The following is a 20,528-nucleotide window of genomic DNA, read 5'->3' on the forward strand; positions in this document are numbered from 1 at the left end:
TATAAGAAGAAAAGTGGTGTTTCAATTAAGCAGACAAGTAGTTGGTTGACCCAGAGTAGCTTTATGGTTAGGATAGAACGTGTTGGTTGTCCCAGAGCAGTTTTATGGTTAGGATAGAACGTGTTGGTTGTCCCAAAGCAGTTTTATGGTTAGGATAGAATGTGTTGGTTGTCCCAAAGCAGTTTTATGGTTAGGATAGAACGAGTTGGTTGTCCCAGAGTAGTTTTAAGGTTAGGATAGAACGAGTTGGTTGTCCCAGAGCAGTTTTATGGTTAGGATAGAACGTGTTGGTTGTCGCAGAGCAGTTTTATGGTTAGGATAGAACGTGTTGGTTGTCCCAAAGCAGTTTTATGGTTAGGATAGAACGTGTTGGTTGTCCCAAAGCAGTTTTATGGTTAGGATAGAATGTGTTGGTTGTCCTAAAGCAGTTTTATGGTTAGGATAGAACGAGTTGGTTGTCCCAGAACAGTTTTATGGTTAGGATAGAACGTGTTGGTTGTCCCAGAACAGTTTTATGGTTAGGATAGAATGTGTTGGTTGTCCCAAAGCAGTTTTATGGTTAGGATAGAACATGGGTTGTCCCAAAGCAGTTTTATGGTTAGGATAGAACGTGTTGGTTGTCCCAAAGCAGTTTTATGGTTAGGATAGAACGTGTTGGTTGTCCCAAAGCAGTTTTATGGTTAGGATAGAATGAGTTGGTTGTCCCAGAGCAGTTTTATGGTTAGGATAGAACGTGTTGGTTGACCCAGAGCAGTTTTATGGTTAGGATAGAACGTGTTGGTTGTCCCAAAACAGTTTTATGGTTAGGATAGAACGAGTTGGTTGTCCCAGTGCAGTTTTATGGTTAGGATAGAACGTGTTGGTTGTCCCAAAGCAGTTTTATGGTTAGGATAGAATGTGTTGGTTGTCCCAAAGCAGTTTTATGGTTAGGATAGAACGTGTTGGTTGTCCCAAAGCAGTTTTATGGTTAGGATAGAATGTGTTGGTTGTCCCAGAGCAGTTTTATGGTTAGGATAGAATGAGTTGGTCATCCCAGATCAGTTTATGGTTAGGGTAGAAAGAGGAGGTTCAGGAGCCATTGGGGGAAAAAAAACTGCTCTTGAACTTGGAAGTGCCGGTCTTCAAGCTTCTGTACCTTCCTTCTGAAGTTAGCAGCAAGAATCTGCAAGATTCTGTGAACAATAGACAAGTATTCACAGTTGCAGTTAGTGCAAGATTAAAAAGGAAGTGACATTTCAATAGAACTAGCGGTTCTTTTGGTGGTCTCGGAGTAGTTTATGGTCAAGGTAGTTATAGGAGGGTCAAGAACCCAATAATTATGGGATAACAACTGTTCTTGATATTGAGGTGCTGGACTTTTGGCTTTTCTACATTCTGCTCGAAAGAGGCAGTAAGAGGTGGTTGTGACCAGGGTGATGAAAGTCCTTGATTAATTTAGTAAAGAAATTATTTATTGGACTGTGGGATAGTGCTGTGGAAATGGTTGAAAAAGAATATCTTGAGAAATTTCATAAAATTCATCCATCTTTTAAAAATGGCCTTCCAAAAACTAGCTTTAAAAGTCAACTAGGAATCTTATTACCTGAGCGCCAGCTGCTGCATTGTTGATGAGGTGGTTGTTTGGATTGGAGATCCAAAATGTTGTGACAGCCCTGTAAATTAACATCCACTTTAGTGGGGACACAGCATCCAATACAGTCAATTTCAACTTAAAACAAGGAATGCAACAGTAAATTTATTGAAGGAAATTTAAAACCACAAGACCATAAGATATAGGAGCAGAAATAGGCTCTTCAACCCATCGAGCCTGCCCCACCATTCACTCAGCCCTACTGCTAGACCTTCTCCCCATAACCTTTGATGCCCTGGCTAATCAAGACCTATCAATCTCTGCCTTAAATACACCCATTGACCTAGGCTCCATATCCGCCTGTGGCAACAAATTCCACAGTTTCACCACCCTCTGGCTGTGGATATTCCTATGCATCTCTGTTCTAAGCAGAAGCCCTTCATTCCTAAAGTTGTACCCTCTAATATTTGAGCTCAAACTTACGCCCACAGGTTTTGGCCAGACCCAAATTCTGGCTGGTCCAATGCATATTAGAATACTAAATTTCATTAGATATGTATGCCAACTACCTCAAATATTTCAGAAAGTTGACAATGCATTTAAATGAATATCATTACCTTTTTAACCCAACAGTACAGGTGGTATTTGAAGCATATGGGTGAAGGTGGAGGGGGGGGGGGTGCAGTGGAGAGAAAGAAAGGAAAGAGGTGGGATATTCATCCGAGATATAGAGAGAATTGGTTACATGGGGAAATTACTGGGGCTGTTCTGACAACTGGAATTTCCTTGGAGAAGTGAACAGACTTCCTTTTATGTTGTGAGAAGATATGAAAATAAAATGTGTCATATTTAAATAAAAGTACTTGTAATATTTATTATTTTACATTGTAGAATGAAAAGGCAAACAGCTGCTTCTTTTATTCATTTTAGCAGGGATCTTCAAAAAAATCTATTGTGACTCCATAAAACATGGGGAAGTGAAAATATGTGGCCAAGATGAGTAAATTCTGAACCGTTTCGAACACTGTCTGGACTAGGGAATTCTGTCCCTGTAATATGTTGCCTTGGAGACCTTCTGCAGAATAAATTAAAATGTCACTTTTGTGGTGGCACGTCATTAGGCAGGCGAATCGGCTCCGCTTGTTACACACGTGGCAGGGCAGCTGGCCAAAATGGTGCCATCGGGGGTTTCACCTTTGACCTCGGCACCGGGCTCAGAAGCCCACACTTGGGGACACACGTGACGCCCTGGTGACATCAGTGCCCCCAGCACGGTTCTCAGCCAGGTTTGGACTGGGAGCATAAGGCCAGCCAGGCAGTCTGCAATAAATCAGTTCAGTTCTGCTCACTGAGCTCAACCCATCTGGTTGTGTGTTAGTTCAGTTAACAGTGTAGCTGCCGCTACAATTGGTGACCCCGAGAGTTTAAATGACTTTGAACCCAACATGAGCGATCCTTCGATCAGTGCTATAGCCGTCAAGCACCCTGACTTCTGGGTTCAGGAGACGGAGACCTGGTTCAGCCACGCAGAGGCTCAGTTTCACCTCCATCAGATTTCATCAGACACGACCAGGTTCTGCCATGTGGTCGCCACCCTGGACCAGGCCACTGCCAAACGTATGCTGCACCTCGTTCAACACCCACACGCGGGACCATCAAGCGGGTGCTCACCGGCTCCCTCGGACTATCCAGGTGCCAGCGTGCCGCTTGGATGCTGCACCTCAACATCTTGGGGGACAGGTCCCTGATTGAGCTAATGGACGAGATGCTTGCACTCATGGGCGATCACACCAACTGCCCACTTTTTGAGCGCATCTTTCTTGACCATCTGCCTGAGGACATCCAGCCACTACTGGCCCAAGAGAGCTTTGCTGACCTGAGGAAGGTTGCTCAGAAGGCTCGAGCTATGGCTCAAGCGATTCCCGGAGGGCTCAGCAGTCCAGCAGGTTGCAAGTCACTGGCATGACCACTCTAATCCTTCCTCTAGCACTGCGATAGAACACCTGGTCCTTACAGGGGCCACAGAGCATAACCAGAGGCAAGACAACTGCTCCAGGCCACCGCAGCCTTCTCTACCTGCGGGACTCAGTCAGCAGCCGATGTTTCCTCATTGACACTGGGGCACAGATCAGCATCATTCCAGCCATGGCCATCGTGTCCTGGAACTGGCCTTGAGGACCTCCCCTCCGTGCAGCCAATGCAACGGAGATCCTGACATATGGAGACAAGACCGTCCACTTCCAGATTGGCCAGCAAAAGTTCTCATGGAGGTTCACCATTTCATCCCTTCCAACTGCCATCCTGGGTGCTGACTTCCTCCTCGCCTGGTTGACATTCAAGCTAGATGCCTGGTAGATGCCTGTATCTTCGAGGCCATTTGCCTCAATGCCTCCCGCACAGAGCATCTGCAGGTGGCCATGATCTGCATGCCCAAGGACAAGTTCCAGCGTATTCTGGATGAGTTTCCGGCCTTCCTCAAGCCTCAGTTCTCCACTGCCTCACCACGCCACGGAGTGTTCCATCACATCCCCACCCATGGCCCACCGGTCCATGCCAAGGCACGCCGGCTCCTGTCGGATCTTTTTTGGGGATCATTCAGCACTCCAACACCCCATGGGCCTCACCGCTCCACCTGGTCCCGAAAGTCTCCAGCAGCTGGCGCCACTGCGGAGACTACCGGCAGCTCAACGAGGTGACAGTTCTTGACTGTTACCTGATCCCTCACATCCAGGACTTTACGGCCAACCTGCATGGTGCGAGGGCATTCTCCAAGGTCGACTTGGTGTGCGGGTATCGTCAAATCCCTGTGCACCCGAGGATATACCCAAGACGGCCATCATTACCCCCTTTGGCTTGTTCAAATTCTTTCGCATGCCATCAAGAACGGCGCCCAGACCTTCTAGCGCCTTATGGACTCAGTGGGCAGGGATTTGGATTTCATCTTCATTTATTTGAATGACATCCTTGTCGCCAGCAGGGATCGGGTGCAACACAACGCCCACCTGCGTACCCTCTTCTCCCAACTGGCCGACTTCAGCCCCACGATCATCCCAGCCAAGTGCCAGTTTGGGAAAGAGTCCTGGGCTATACCATCATGGCCAAAGGAGCCACACCTGCTGCTACGAAGGTCGCCGCAATCAAGGAGTTCCCATGTCCGAGCATGTCCAGGAACAGTTCATCCACATTCACGAGTACATCGTTGGCCCCTTACCTGTTTCACAGTGGTGGACCGCACCACTCATTGGCTTGAGGCGACCCCGATACCAGACGTCTCCACAGACTCCTGCTCCTGAGCGCTGTTGCACGGCTGGGTCACCCGGTTTGGAGTCCTGAATCACTTCACCAGTGATCGAGGCGCCCATTTCACCTCTGCGCTCTGGGCACAGCTCGCCAACAAGCTGGGGATCGAGCTACACTGCACCACAGCCTATCATCCACAGGCCAATGGGCTGGTCGAGCAACTACACCGCCACCTTAAGTCAGCACTTATGGCTCACCTCACCAGTCCCAACTGGGTGGGCGAACTGCCTTGGGTGCTCCTGGGCATCCGCCCGACGCTCAAAGAAGATCTACAGGCGTCATCAGCCGAGCTGGTCTACGGCGCACCGCTAGCGCTACCCGATGAGTTCGTCAATGCATCTCACAATCCGCAGCGGCCACCACATTAGCTACTCCCCCACCTCCAGGTCCAATTGGGCTCCTTCTCACATCCACCGCCATCCAGACATGGCACATGGGCTTCTTACGTCCCCAGCAAGCTGCACTCCGCGGCGTACGTTTTTATTTGGCGAGGCTCATCCAAGGCACCTCTGCAGAGGCCTTACAAAGGGCAGTGCAAAGTCGTCCAGTGTTCAGGGTCCATGTTCACGCTGGACATCAGTGGTAGGAGGGAACTGTTTACAGTGGACAGGCTGAAGCCAGCATGCCTCGACCCCACCGAACCAGTAGTTGTGGCCCAGCCCAAGAAGCGAGGCCGCCCGACTAAAAAAGACATCGGTGCTGTTTCTGGGGGGGGCTGTGTGGCGGCACGACATTAGGCAGGTGAACTGGCCCTGCTTGTAACACACACAGTGGGGCAGCCAGCCAAAATGACACTGTCGGAGGTTTCCCCCTTCGACCTCAGCACCGGGCTCAGAAGCCCACGCTTGGGGACCCAGATGCGGGCTGGGAGTATAAGGCCAGCCAGGCAGTCTGCAATAAATCAGTTCTGCTCACTGAGCTCAACCCGTCTGGTTGCGTGTTATTTCAGTTAGCTGCCGCTACGCTTCCAACAATTCTGTACCAAATATAATTTTGAACTGGAACTCTCTACACTCATTTCAAAATTTTGCTTCAGGATATTTTCTGTGCATGACAACATGGCTAGTTTGTGAACTCTGTCTGCACCCCAAATCAAGCAAATCACTGGTACTGTAGACCGTGAAAGCCATTCGTGCAAGAGCTCTCACTAAAAATACAAAACTTGCTTCAACAGTGCTCAAAGGATTCAGCCGAAAAAAAAATCTCGTGCAGGGAATCTGCTGCAGGCCGATTGCATTCAAGTTAGAAATCTAACCCTAATTCTAGGGTTCCTTTGAACCCCCTCATCTCCAAACCCTGCAATGACGCCATCACCTCCTCCAATCATAACAGTTCATCCTTGACCCTCCAATCCAACTGCAACCTCATGATTCTATACACACACCGCCACCCTAATGCATTGACAATGGACATCATCATCCTGCTTGCCCCCATTCTTTCTGCCAACCTTTCCTAAACCCATTTTCCATCATTTACTTCCACTGTAATGACGAGATGAGCAGAACAGCATACCCTGGCATGCATCAATTATCTAAGGACCTGGGCCTCGTGCAATGCATTTTGCAGCAGTGCTCTTTCATACAAAACAGTTGCCGACCTGCCACACATCAAATGGAAACATTCATAAAAATGTTTGGATTTTGGATCTGCATATTACATGCAATTCTGTTCATTGTTGTTCCACAATCACCCCTGAGCAGGTAGCGGTCAGCTGTCTCCTAACCACTGCAATATGTCTGCCACTGAGGAGGGACATGGATGTCTGAGATGTGATAGAGAGGGATGCAAAAAAGGCGAGGGGAATTACATGAATGATGAAGGAGAATATTACTACTGCACTGAGAGAGACATCTTGGAGGGCTCATCCAGCAGTAGAACTCTAGAACCCCTCAACTATAATGGAGTTATAGGCCACCCAATAACCAGCAGGAACTTGTGGAACAGACATACAGGGAGATGTTATGGGGAGTTTTAACTTCACCAAAATAGCCTTCGTGCCAGAGGCGGAGATGGGGCAGAATTTGGAAGGTGCATCCAGGATTTCTTGAAACGACATGTACATAGTCCAACCAGAGATGGTGTTGTACTAGAATATATATTGGGGAACGAGCCAGGTGAAACGTTAGTGGGGGAGTGTTTTTTTTGTGGAACTATAATCATAATTCTATCTATTTCAAGATAGACAAGAATTAGACTAATCCTTAGGTGAAAGTGCATAAAGAGGGAAGTCTAATTCTGAAAATACTCAGCAGGGACTGAATTATGTGGATTGGGAGCAATTGTTTGAGGGTAAATCTACATTAAATATGGGGGAATCTTTGGAAGGCCAGTTGATTAGAGTTCATTCTCCTGTGAAGATGAAAGGTTATTAGTATTGCAAGTTTAGTCTAAGAGAGAAAGGAAGTCAGTGTAAGTTTTCAAATCAGACAAGGTCCTTGAGGAGTAGAAAGGAAAGAAGAAATGAAGAAAAGGGTGGGGGGGGGGGAAATAAAAAGTTCTTGGCAATTAATATAATCCATACATTAAGAGATAGCCATGGAAAGGGTGGGTCCACTCAAGGACAAAAGAAGATATTTTTGTGTAGATCCAGAGAGGGAGTGAGATACTTTATGAAAACTTCAAGTCTCACCAAGGATATCAATGATGGTGTAATCAGGGAGGGGTGAGTTGGTATTCTCAAGTATATATTAAGGAGGTGTAGTCTTGAAAAAAATGTCTCAAGACACTGATGGGATATATCCCAGGATACAGAATAAAGCAAGGGAACTTGTCCAAGAACCTTGTATCCCTTTTAGCCACGTACAAGATCCAAAAGACTGGAGTATATGTAATGTGTTCCATCATTTAAAAAAGGCAGTGGGGACCACATATAAAATTATAAAACAGTAAGCTTTACATCAGTGTAGGGAAATTACAGAGAAGATTATTAAGGAAATTACTTGCGTGCATTTGGAAAAGCATAAACTTGTTTTGGACATTCACCATGATGTAGGAGAGGCCCTGTGGCAAATTTAATTAAGTTTTTTGAGGAATTCGGCAGTGATGTTGCCGACATGAACTTTGGTGAGGCATTTGTAAAGGTCCCTCATAGTAGACTAGCCTAGAAGATTAAGTCACATGGGATCCATAGCAAGTTTGCAAACTGAACCGTAAAGTGGCTTGGTCATGGAAGACAGACGAGTGGAACTGGGGACCTGACTGAGATTTGAAACCAGTGATGTTCCGCAAGGATCGGTACTGAAATTTGTAACTATTTAAGGATTTGGAAGACAACATAAGCAGTCTAATTTTAAGTTTGTAGACAACACACAAATTGATAGTACCGTGGAGAGAGGAATGTGGTCAAAGGATACAGCACAATAAATATTTAGTTGAAAATTGGAGTGTAAAAATGGCAGATGGAGGCATGTGTGCTGTGTTGCATGATGAGAAGTCAAATGCATGAAGAAATTACACAGTTAACGTCAGGACCCTAAGGAGCTATGTTATACAGGAGGTCTTATAGTGAAAGTTCATAGCTCCTGAAAGTCTTTTCCTGAGGTTGGAAGTATCAATACTGGATTTAAGATGAAGGGAAATTTCACGAGAGATTTGGGAGTTAAAAGAAATCACACAGAATAGTTAATTCCTGGAATAAGCTGCAGGGGAGGTGATGAAAGTAGATATAATGGCAGTGTTTAAGAGGCATTTAGAAGGACCCGCCGATAGCCAGAGAACAAAGGGATAAAAACAATATGGAGTCAGATGGGATTAGTTTAGTTTGGGCTTGAGGTCAGCATAGACATGGTGGGCTGAAGGGTCTGTTCTATTCCATATTGTTCTTTGTTCTATGTTCTATTGTATGTTACATGTGCCTGGAGTTGCTGAATCACAAAGCAACAGCCTTGGGATTGTATTTAATGCAATTGGCTTACACGCAAACATGGGTTCAGTGTCTAATGTGAGGCCTTGTCCCAATATCACTGTGTGAATGATGGTCAAAATCTTCCTTGAAGAAAAAGATGCACCAAGTTTGCCACTTTCCGTAAAGAAAACTGTGATAAATCCCCATTTTATATTTAATCTTGTTATAATCAGGTATGGCAAACATTTGAGTACAATTTGACATTAGATCTCTAGTCGCAACCAATGGGTAAAAATTCCAGTTCAACTTACATGCAGTCAGAACTTGGTACAGGAATATAATTTCCACACACTTGATCACGGATTGAAACGCACATGATTTCATTGCGGTCTGAAGGGAGGATGGTGCCTGGCTTAGTAAGGAGACCCAGGTTGTGATATAGTATATTTCTTTGCTCCACGCCATCCTCCAGGAAGAAACAATGACCTAGAGTGTCGTACCCTATTGTATCTTTGACCTATAGAATTAAAAGATTAGATTGAATTAGACAGATTTTTAAAAAGTAAAAGAAATCAAGTGAAAGATGCAACTCCTTTAATGGCACAGCAGGGCTGAGGGGCCCAAATGGTCGACTTATCCTCTGACCTTCTGTACATTTCATAGCCAGGGCCGGCCTTAGGAGCTGTGGGGCCCACTTGGAAACATTTTTTTGCGGGGCCCCAAATTCACAGCCAAGATCTGTAGAATCTTAGAGATACAAATAAAGTTTATTATAGACTTTATATCTCTATGGTAGAAATGGAAAGGAATCAAAATGTGCAATTAAAAAGTGCATGGGAGTTAATGGACCAAATAGATCTAAGGATATTTTAATATAAAATTACATACATGCAAGTCTACAAGTAAACAAACAAAATGTGTAGATTACCTTTGAAAAGTGAATAGTTACAAAACCATTCGTATTATTGACTGTAAAATGATTTAGTAAAAATATTAATTTTAACTTTTGTTTATAGAAAAAAGATCAAGAGCAAGTGAATAGCATTGTTCATTTGCGGACACTTGTTCAAAACTTGACCATCAGTGGTGCTAAATCTAAATTTTGTCCAAGTTTTAAAGAGTTTGTTATCTCAGGTGATCCAGTATTTTGGAGGTCATTATATTGAACATCTACCGTGCAGTTAAAACATATTCAAACTATAAATAGGATAAACAAACACCACTGACTTTTAAAGAATTCAGAGGAAAATTAAAATCATTGCTGTTCTCTACAAAATCTGCCATGTGTGTTAGGCGTACGCTGCAATATGTTGTGTGTATTTGACAAGACTAGGGTAGATATTACCCTGCCAAGGGGCCTCTTTAGGCCTGGGGATCAATTGGTCCAATTGGCATAAAGCTGGCCCTGTTCATAGCTGTGAACAAACCTGTTGCATGTCAGGGCCCATGAACTAAGGAAAGCACTGTTTGGACAGAAGCCAGGATAAGAAGAGTGAACTTGGTCTTTTCTCCTTGTAGTGACAGAGGTTGGTGGTTGGGGATGTTGACGATAGAGGTGTGCAAGATGATAAGAGGCATTAATCATGTGGATGGCCCAGAGGCTTTTTCCCAGGGCTGAATTAACCAACACGAGGGGGCACAGTTTTATGCTTGGTTGAAGTGAGATAAATATCAACAAAAATTTTTGAGCGTGGCAATGAAGTGTACGGCAGTAACGTGGAAGTCCGACAATATTGTAGATGGCATGTGGAAATATAAAACTGTATACCATTGGAAAAAAATTATTTATAATTTAAGGAATCAACCAGAAAAATTTTCTATGATCTGGAAACCTTTATGGATTTCATTGATAAAAGTCCATCTATATCGTCCATTACACCCGCTCCTCCTAATCAATAGGTTAAAGATAGAATTAATATGTTAGAAAATATAAATATAATGAATGATATATTTCTTCTTTCTTTTTCTTTACTCTTTCTTTTTTTGGGGGGAGGGGGATAAAATGCCCTCAGACGAGGGAGCATCTGCAAAAAGACGGAGATTTCCGGACTGAGATCATTTGTCGAAAGTGCAAAAGAGATTTTTTTTGGTAAAAGGTCATTTTTAAGTTAAGAAGCCGATGGGAGGAAAGAAGAGGAGCTACTGTTAAAATATCTGATGCAGAACCTTTCAAAAAATTATCCCTGAAACACAGTTTTGGTTAGGTTTGAAAATTAATGCACTTTAAGTGAACTCTACTGCAAACATAGTAATTTTGAACAATGGAGCAGGATGGAAGGCAAAGATTTAACAAAAAAAATTTAAAACATTTCCTTTACCTAGCACCTTAAGCAGGATAGAGTTGAAGGAGAGAGAAACTGGGTGTCAGAGCCACTAAATCTGTCAGTTGGGTGTATGAGCAAACTTGCTCCATGTGCCTGGCAAATGACATTGGTGAAAATCAAAGATGCAGGTGGAATTATGAAGCCCACTTACCAACAAACCATTAGTCCCGTGTATGGCAACACATCGAGAGAAACAGTGATGAATGGCGACATTGTCCACATAAGTTGGTGGATTGTAACCGCCTTTCCGATCCACATCTCCAGCAAGATGAAAATGTATAGGGTAACTCCCAAGGACCTGCTGACCCATGTTAGTCAACTCTACGCTGGACAAGTGAACAGAGGCAAAATTTCTCAGGATCTACCAAGGCAAGGTTAAGAATTTAGTATTTCTACGTGTACCAGGGCTAGATCTGAGCAACAAATACTTGAAAATATACTTTACTTTAGCGGTGACAAAGGCAGATTGTAATTAATGACAGCAAAACCCCTGGTATCCAGCATCTATGGGGATTGGTAGATTTTGGACAAGAATATTTTCTGGTTTTACAATGCCAATCTAAAACTTATCCGCTGCCTCATTACCAGACGTCTAATATACAGATTTCTTTTTTTTTTGCCATTTGCTTAAGGCTGCAGATTGTTGGAGTTTCAGGTATCAGGGGTTTTACTGCATTTCAACTTCAACTCCAAGCAAAGTACAGTCCACGTGTTAAACCATTCTAGCATCCCAGGAATTTCCATGCCCTCCAGAGACACTTGCCACTAAACGGGGGTGGCATGTAGGGCAGCACAGTTAGGCTAGGGGTTTGGCAACACTATTACAGAGCCAGCGACCAGGGTTCAAATCGGGTGCTGTATGGAGAAGTTTGTACATTCTCCCCGTGTCCACATGGGTATCTTCCGGGTGCTCCAGTTCAAAAAGTGCCGCGGATGTACATCAATTGGGTGTAATTGGGCGGCACAGACTCGTGGGCCGAAATGGTCTGTTACTAAGCTGTATGACTAAATTTAAATTTTTTTTTTCTCTATTGCACTGATGACATTCACCCACAACTCAAACCCTTCATTACTTTGCTGCCAATTTTAGCCCATTGTGTGATTCGTCACTTCCTTGCAACCATCTCATTTCAGGGATGGTCTGGCAGACCATACCCAGCAACTACACCTCTCCCACCCAGCTAACCACAAAGACTTTATTCCATCCTCCAAATTTCTCCATCTCCTGCAGATCTAGTCTTATAACAAGATACTCCTCGTCTGAGTTGAAGATCCTTTCCTCAACTATGGCATTCCCTCTCTTGTTGTTGATGGACCTTTGATCTGCATTTCCTTCATTTCCCACTCTTTTCCTCTCCTCCCAGACAGTACAAAGCAAGGGTTCCAATCAGACTCACACCACGACCATCATGAACAAATTAGCTATGTTAAATAATTTAAAAGTTACTTTTACCAGATTTTCCCCCTTAATAAATGTCAATATTTAATTATTTAAATTTGAATGACCCAAATGGCATGTTAGAAATTGAACTCTTTGGGTCTACAGCACAGATCTCTGGTTATTAATCACTGTTGGTTATCAGTGACACAGCAAGATAATTATATTATAAAATGAGCCCCCCCCCCCCAATCAAAACACACACTATATATTGTGCCTTGCAGATTTTCCAGTGTTTAGTTGTGTTTTGTTTTTCCATTCGGTACAAATTCAGAAACTGAATCATTCCCAAGAGATGGAAAAGGTCATCGCTGACGTGGATAACACTGGACAATGAAGATTTTGCTTCCTGAACACTTAAGGGTGTATTTTATGGATTTTGGGATACTGATCATGAAAATCACCATAAAAATTTCCTACCCATTTTTAAAAAATAAATGTAACCTATTTTGTGATTTACTGTCATGTTTTAAGTCTACTAGTATATTGACTTCAAAGCATGTTGTTTTAGTCAGTCCAACCATGTCTGGCCATGCACTCAGTGCAGATGCTATGCAAATGTTGTCTTAGGCCTGGGCATGCTTAGTCAGGATAGATGGAGACAGGCTATCAAAGCAGTGCACATATACAGATGCTGTGCATTACATTGACGTAGGTTGAACACATGTCGATGCACTCTCTTCAGGTAATAACAGTGAGTGTACTTAACAGTGTTTATTGTATTCAGGAAGATTCAATACAGCAGAAAAATCTCAATGTTGCAACAGCTGAGATACATTGTTACATTTGTGGTGAGTACACATTTAAGGCCCAAAGATGCAGCATGACTGCACTTAATAAGAATGCCTATAAGCTCTACTTTGGCTGCAAAATTGGTGATCAAGACAAACCCTGGGCTCCTCAGATTTGTTATGCAACATGTGCAATTAACCTGAGAGCCTGTGTCAGGATCTTTATGCTATTAAATGATCTTCTAATGAATTTAGCATGTTCCTTCCTACAATTTACAGCAAATCTGAAATTATCTTTGTGTTCACTTTAAAATTGTCTGTCATAGTCCCTAATTTTCATTCAGGAAGCAAAGCTTATAGGGAAAAAAAAATTGGTGCCCAGTGCATCAAGCCTTGCCTTGTGACATCTTCAGTGTAACCTCTTCAAATACTAGGACTGAAGGTGAAACATAGATCAGAAGGGATTCTATACAAGAGGTGAAACTTGGTACTGGGATCATCATACCTCGTCTCCATTTGTCCCCCTTGTGGTGAATGTCTGCCAAGCTGCTTGTCTCCCCTCTGGCGAGCCTTGCTGAACTAACATTGGCTGTGCATTATCTCTACTGTTAAGGACACTCCCCTTGGATATAACTGGATATGCATCTATTGTCTTTCATTATGGTACCATGAGATTCTGCTAATAAAAGCCTTGATAATTGTTTGACCACATTGTCTTTGTCTACTTCATCAACTGGAACTTCACCCCTTAATCCATGTCCCTCCCACCATCCTCTGGGGCACCTCATACTCTCCATCACTTTGACATCTTTCAGTTCCCTGCCCTGAACCATCTGATTTTCACCATGGACGCCCAATCTCTTTACACCTCCAACCTGCCCCCTCCCTCTCGCACAAGACCTTATGGCTCTCTGGATAGCAGACCTAACCAGTCCACCTCCCCCATCACCCTCTGCTGCCTGACAGAACTTTTACTTGCCCTCAAAATCTTCTCCTTTGGCTCATCCCACTTTCTCCAAGTCAAAGCTGTAGCCATGGACATGTGATGTTCCCAGCCATGCCATCTTTTCATTGGATATGTGGAGTATCCATGCTGTAAATCTATACAGGCAAGGCTGCTAAACACTTCCTCCATTACATTGACAATTAAATGCCTCCTGCACCCATAATAAGCCTGTCAACTTTATCACCAACTTCCACCCTTTGTCCATCTCCAGTGTCCCTTGTAGCATAGAGTCGTGCCTGAACAGAGTCGAGGGGGCAGTGGGGAATCATTGTGTGTGTGTGTGTGTGTGTGTGTGTGTGTGTGTGTGTGTGTGTGTGTGTGTGTGTGTGTGTGTGTGTGTGTGTGTGTGTGTGTGTGTGTGTGTGTGTGTGTGTGTGTGTGTGTGTGTGTGTGTGTGTGTGTGTGTGTGTGTGTGTGTGTGTGTGTGTGTGTGTGTGTGTGTGTGCTTCCCTTCCCCTCTTTGCTCACCAATGGCATTGCAGCCTCCACCATTCCCTCCTCCCTTCCTGCCAGACACCCCCCTGCCCCCCATTGTACCTATTACAAGGTGCCCTTCTTGCACCTACACATCCTCCTTCACCACAATTCGAGGCCTCAAATAGTCCTTCTGAATGAAGCCACACCTTACTTGTGTATCTGCAGGAGTCATTTACTAAACTCAGTGCTCCCAGGTTGGCCTCCTTCTACATGCCTGAAAAACAATATGTTCTGTCTGCTACAAGTGCAAGGAACTCCCAGAAGGCAGCCATTTGAATTCCATACCCCATGCCACGCTGACAGGTTTGACCATGACCTCATGTTACAGTCTCATGTAAATTGAAAGAACAATACATCATTTTCTGTATTAGCAAACTATATTTTTCTTTCTTTCTTTGGCTTGGCGGATGAAGATTAATGGAGGGGTCATGTCTACGTCAGCTGCAGGCTCGTTTGTGGCTGACAAGTCCGATGCGGGACAGGCAGATATGGTTGCAGCGGTTGCAAGGGAAAATTGGTTGGGTGTTGGGTTTTTCCTCCTTTGTCTTTTGTCAGTGAGATGGCCTCTGCAGTCTTCTTCAAAGGAGGTTGCTGCCCGCCGAACTGTGAGGCGCCAAGATGCACGGTTTGAGGCGATATCAGCCCACTGGCAGTGGTCAATGTGGCAGGCACCAAGAGATTTCTTTAGGCAGTCCTTGTACCTCTTCTTTGGTGCACCTGTCTCGGTGGCCAGTGGAGAGCTCGCCATATAACACGATCTTGGGAAGGCGATGGTCCTCCATTCTGGAGACGTGACCTACCCAGCGCAGTTGGATCTTCAGCAGCGTGGATTTGATGCTGTCGGCCTCTGCCATCTCGAGTACTTCAATATAAAGCTCCAACATCCAGTCCAGTAATCTCTCCACGTTCTCTCGCTTTGGCTCTTCCCTCTCCCTTCCTCCAGCCCCTTTCTCCTATCAGTGATCATCTTTCTCAGCCCTCTGCCCCCCTCCCCATCTTCTCCTTTCTCTTCATTCCCCCACCCATCTATTTGAAACAAATCCTAATCATTCCTGCACAGGGTGGTGGGGGGGGGGCATTGAGTAGAAAACACTTTGTGGAGCAACCCACGCAATGTAGAGTGTCAGAACCTGATTGTCCACAGAAAACTCAATCTGCTTAACAACTGGAGGATAAGAGGCATTTGATTTCAGTGAGTTCTCACAAGGGATGCATTGAAGCAGTGGAAAATGGTTGTGTATCAGTATGCCCCAAGTCCAGTGGTCTTAGTCATCTAGAACTAATATAGGGAACACCATTGAATCCAACTCACATAATTTGGATACACATCAAAATCCTACATATAACCTAATTGTTCTAGGTTTAAAACAGATTACAGTATTTGAATAAAACGTTGCATTTTGCTGGTTGACTGCCGGTCTCATTTATTAGGAAGAGACTATAAATTACTCCTGACAAATTGTTCAGAAATGAATACCACTTGAAGGTATTTTACAGCCATTTCAGCAGTAAGAGGAACGTAGCCGAACGCTGATAAATATTTGCTCATTTATCACCGACTGATTACCAGCAATAAAATTGGCAAGACATCTTTGGATAAATAAATGCAATGTTTAAAACCAGAATTTTAACAATGAATTGAGTCAGGCACTGAAGGCTTCCTGGTCATGTCGGAGGTTCGGATCTGGAGCTCGGGCGTCCCAATGATGCAACCAGGAGTCTGTGCAGCTGCAGAGGCTGCGGGAGCGCTGGTGGCGAATCCACGGACACTCAGTGACTCTCTCATATTGCAAGGGGCAGTACTAATGGCGACTCAGCCTGCCATACAGCAGGTAAAAGACAAAGTAGATCATGCATGCTACATTTTTAATGTATTATTAGGTGACAACAAAAGGAAGCTTGTCCTTGAGTTATATATTTGTATTGAACCATAACTTAGAAGCAATGAGGTTACATACTTTGATTCATTTCATTAAGAGAGTCGGCCGTAATCAGTCTTGAATAATACAATTTACTGAATTTAAATGAGTCTGCATTTCTTCCAATTAATATCGTCTAAACTTAGTTGTAGGACCCTAAATAACGCTTAGTCTCCCTTTTCTCCCCCTCCCCCAAATCGATGATATCTACCAGGATCGTTGTCTGAAGAGGGCGTGCAAAACCATTAGAGATTTCTCCCCCCACATCCACCCCGCACACAGCATCTTTCAGCTGCTCCCGTCGGGAAAGAGATACAGGAGGATCGGAGCCAGCACCACCAGGCTGAGGAACAGCTTCTTCTCAAGGGCTGAACGACCAAAGGAACTCCTCATTAGGATCCTCTGAGACTCTCATATATACAAAAGGAATTTTATAAATATACTTGTCCTGCATATGTATTATTTGTCTGTAGGTGTGTAACTTCTTGTTTTGCACCAAGGACCAGAGAGCATCGTTTCGTCAGTTTGTACTTGTACAATCAGATGACAACAAACTTGACTTACCTGAATCTGTCCACCAAATGTATCATAGTTGAAAAAGTGGCAATAGTTTTGCCCATAACAGGAGTCCTCCATTTCTCCTTTAATAAGGATGTTTCTACTTAAAAGTCCAACTTCAGCCCTCATATCAATTCCGTCTAAAACTTCACCCACATGAAGATAACGTGGTTTACCTAATGATGACAGATGTGGTTAGTGAAATAGTTTATCACTGGCAGTTTAAGACATCTATTTGGAGAACTGCAGCTGATCATGAATTGTCATAGCTTTTCAACTGTCTATAACTTGTAGGAATATCAGAACAGAATTAAGAAATTCAGCCTTTCATATCATTTGGAAACAAATCTATCAGTTTCTGATTTGGTTTGGTTAGCACTACACTTTGCAGTGCCAGCAAACCAGATTCAAATCCAAGACTAAGAAATTCGTACGTTCTCTCCACGTCTGCGTGGATTTCCTCCCACCCATCAAAACTTACTGGGGGTTGTAGGTTAATTGGGGGCAATTGAGCAGCACAGGTTCATGGGGAAGAAGGGCCTGTAACTGTGATGTACATCTAGGTCTCAATGTCAACTGAGCAAACACCAATATTTATGGAAAAGAGATACAAAATTCAATTTTTGTTTTTTTTTTTATATACCTTAGACGTTGATTTCCCAATTATTAGAGATGTCTTCTTGACATGGCCCCCTTATCCCTCCTTGCTGCTTCCTGCCTGTTAGCCAATCCACATTAATATTGCCTTATGGCACTTTGTCAAACATCTTTTGGAGGTCCACCTCCCAGTTCCCCTGTGTACAATCAGGTCAAGATTGCTTCAGGGAAACAACAGATTTCTCATTTAAACATTCCTATTCATGAACCAACGTTGATTTGATTGTGAATTACCTCAACAATTGATTCTAGAATTTTTCCAACAATAAATATTTGGGTACATGGCCCTATCGATACCTGCCTTTTGCCTCTCTCTTTGAATAGGGGCTTCACATTGGGAGTTTTCTTGTCTACTTCAGAGTTTTGGAAGATTAGAGCTATTGTGTCCACTGTCCAGTAGCCACTTCTCAGAACCTGGGCTGCAGCCATTGCCCCAATTAACAAGGGGATGATATTTAATTCCTTCTCAGGAGAAGTATCTGAGAAAATATTTAACTGTTCTGCCATTTTTGTTTCGCACTACTATTCCCCCCTTCTCATTATGTAGGGGTTAATGTTCAGGTTGACCCCACTTTTTAATCTTCATGAAGACACTTGCTTTGTTTTTAATGTTTCCCACTAGTTTGCCTTCTAGTTTTACCTTTGCTCTCACTTACTGCATTTATTCCAGATATCAGGTCTACACCTATTTGTTACTACCTCCTCGTGTGTTTTCATTCAACTCAACGCTTTTATAAACTTCCTTAGTTAGCCACAGTTGGTTCATCCCCCTTTGAAAATTTTTCCACAAAGGAAGTGACAATTATTGCTGAGTGTGGCGAATTATAATGGCTGCCGCCACTTGCCCACGGGCATTCTTGCTTGTGTATTGGTCCCATCTTCTTTGACCAGGATGGGGTGATCTTTCCCAATCATGCTCTTCCTACCTGTCATGTGCTCCGTGACGGACAGACTACTTCTCTCCCCCGCCACCACCCCGCGAGCCCTGATAATCACACAAACAGCTCTAACACAGCAAATCTTTCTGCAGTGGGTAATTCACTGAAGTCAATCTCATTATTAACAAGGCTCAGAGAAGGTTCCCTACCACAGCTGCATGACCATTGGATATATATCAAGAGAAACATCATTGATATGAAGTACAAATGATATATGTACAATGGAACTTCCGAGATAAATGGTTCCCAACCTTTACCTTTCCACTCACATCCCACTTTAACTATGCCATCGGTGCTCTATGTTTAGTAAGGGATTGCTTAAGATGGGATTTGAGTGGGAAGAAAAAGGTTGAAAACCACTGTTTGAATCGTCCCTCATTGGCTCGTTATGTGCACGGTTCCATCACTCCAAAGGAAATGGGCCAATGACAATTTTTCTCATGCAAAATATTTCAGTAACAATTGGGTCTGGAGCAGTGATTCTCAACTTTTTTCTTTCCACCCACATCCCACCTTAAGCAATCCCTTACTAATCAGAGACCACCGATGGCATAGGGAATATTTAAAGTGGGATGTGAGTGGAAAAAGGTTGAGAACCACTGCCCCAGATTTACCAGTGTTGAGCCTGTTCCTTTGTGCAAGCATTTCATAATGTTCCTGTATGTTGAGATCATCTACTCCAGTGGTTCTCAACCTTCCCCCCCCCCCACCCCATTCACATACCACCTTAATTAATTCCTTACTAACCACAGCACCTCTGCATCTTATGTGAAATGGGGGGGGTGGGGGGGAAAGACCAAGAATCTAACCTGGGAAAAGCTCAGCATGGAAGAAGAATGAAAGGCTGTCTAATCACTCCAAGTTAGAGTTCAAACTGGCGGAACAGAAAACATTTTTGCTCATACCTTAACAAAGGCCTCAAAGGGCCGAATCACTGATTATCCTTCGCTTCCTACCGATGTTGCATGACCTGCTGAGTTTCTTCAGCACTTTTGTATATTACACTTCAATTAATTTTTAAAATTTAAATTCTGTAAATTCTGAACATACAGCTTACATTTCTTGGCACTGTACAGTTAAAAAGGCAGGAAACAGACTGCATACCGTAACTGCCCACAAATAAAATTTGAATAACATTGTGCAATTTTAATCCAGAGCAAAACAAAACATGTGTGAAGACAAAGAATCCTCGAGTCAAAATTGCAAAATGAAAAAACTCAAACACTGTTGATTAGCAGTTCTTACCAATTTTAACCTGATAAGCATTACACTCAGGGCAGGGAAGGAGATTAAATTCTTCTGCCTGATGCATCGAGTAATCTGTGCTTGCAATGACTATTTGATCACCAGGCAACCAGCTTGTGGCATCATCCATTAAGTTAATAACAACACCATTCAACACGTCCACATAAAAACCACAATGAGGAACTCCTAAGGAAACAAAAAAGTGAGGTTATTTATTTAAAAAAAGCATCAAAACATAAATTTGTTGTTTTTTTTTATACAAAAACCATACATAGATGGAGAATGGTACAGCAGGTGTGATTAGGCAACCTAATTTTGTTGGTTTCCTTCACTCTCTGCACCACATACTACCACCTTTCACAAACACTTGTGACCAGTCCATTCTCATCTCCCCCAACCTTATCTACAGTACAACCAACCGACTGACCTGAATTGATGTCAAAGAACAGTTATCAATAGCAGGCTGCAAATGTTAGACATAGAACATTACAGCACAGTACAGGCCCTTCAGCCCATGATGT

The 20,528-nt window shown here is 43.5% G+C and overlaps 1 protein-coding gene across 2 annotated transcripts in view; it reads right to left on the reverse strand.

The window, feature by feature from the left end:
- The window catches only part of LOC138749617 (cell surface hyaluronidase CEMIP2-like), a 97,424-nt gene extending 77,235 nt beyond the window's left edge, over positions 1-20,189 (reverse strand). For both annotated transcript variants that reach the window (XR_011348775.1, XM_069911253.1), the window contains exons 1-5: positions 20,008-20,189; positions 17,174-17,343; positions 11,190-11,399; positions 9,026-9,231; positions 1,583-1,652 (exon numbers count right to left, since the gene is read on the reverse strand). Coding sequence is in view for 1 of the 2 variants with exons in the window: in XM_069911253.1 (XP_069767354.1) it covers positions 1,583-1,652; positions 9,026-9,231; positions 11,190-11,399; positions 17,174-17,343; positions 20,008-20,137 (786 nt within the window). In the remaining variant the exon portion in view is untranslated. The remainder of the gene's footprint in view (positions 1-1,582; positions 1,653-9,025; positions 9,232-11,189; positions 11,400-17,173; positions 17,344-20,007) is intronic.
- Between the last annotated feature and the right edge of the window lie 339 nt (positions 20,190-20,528).

The sequence above is a fragment of the Narcine bancroftii genome, chromosome 14, assembly GCF_036971445.1.
Source record: "Narcine bancroftii isolate sNarBan1 chromosome 14, sNarBan1.hap1, whole genome shotgun sequence".
Taxonomy (NCBI): domain Eukaryota; kingdom Metazoa; phylum Chordata; class Chondrichthyes; order Torpediniformes; family Narcinidae; genus Narcine; species Narcine bancroftii.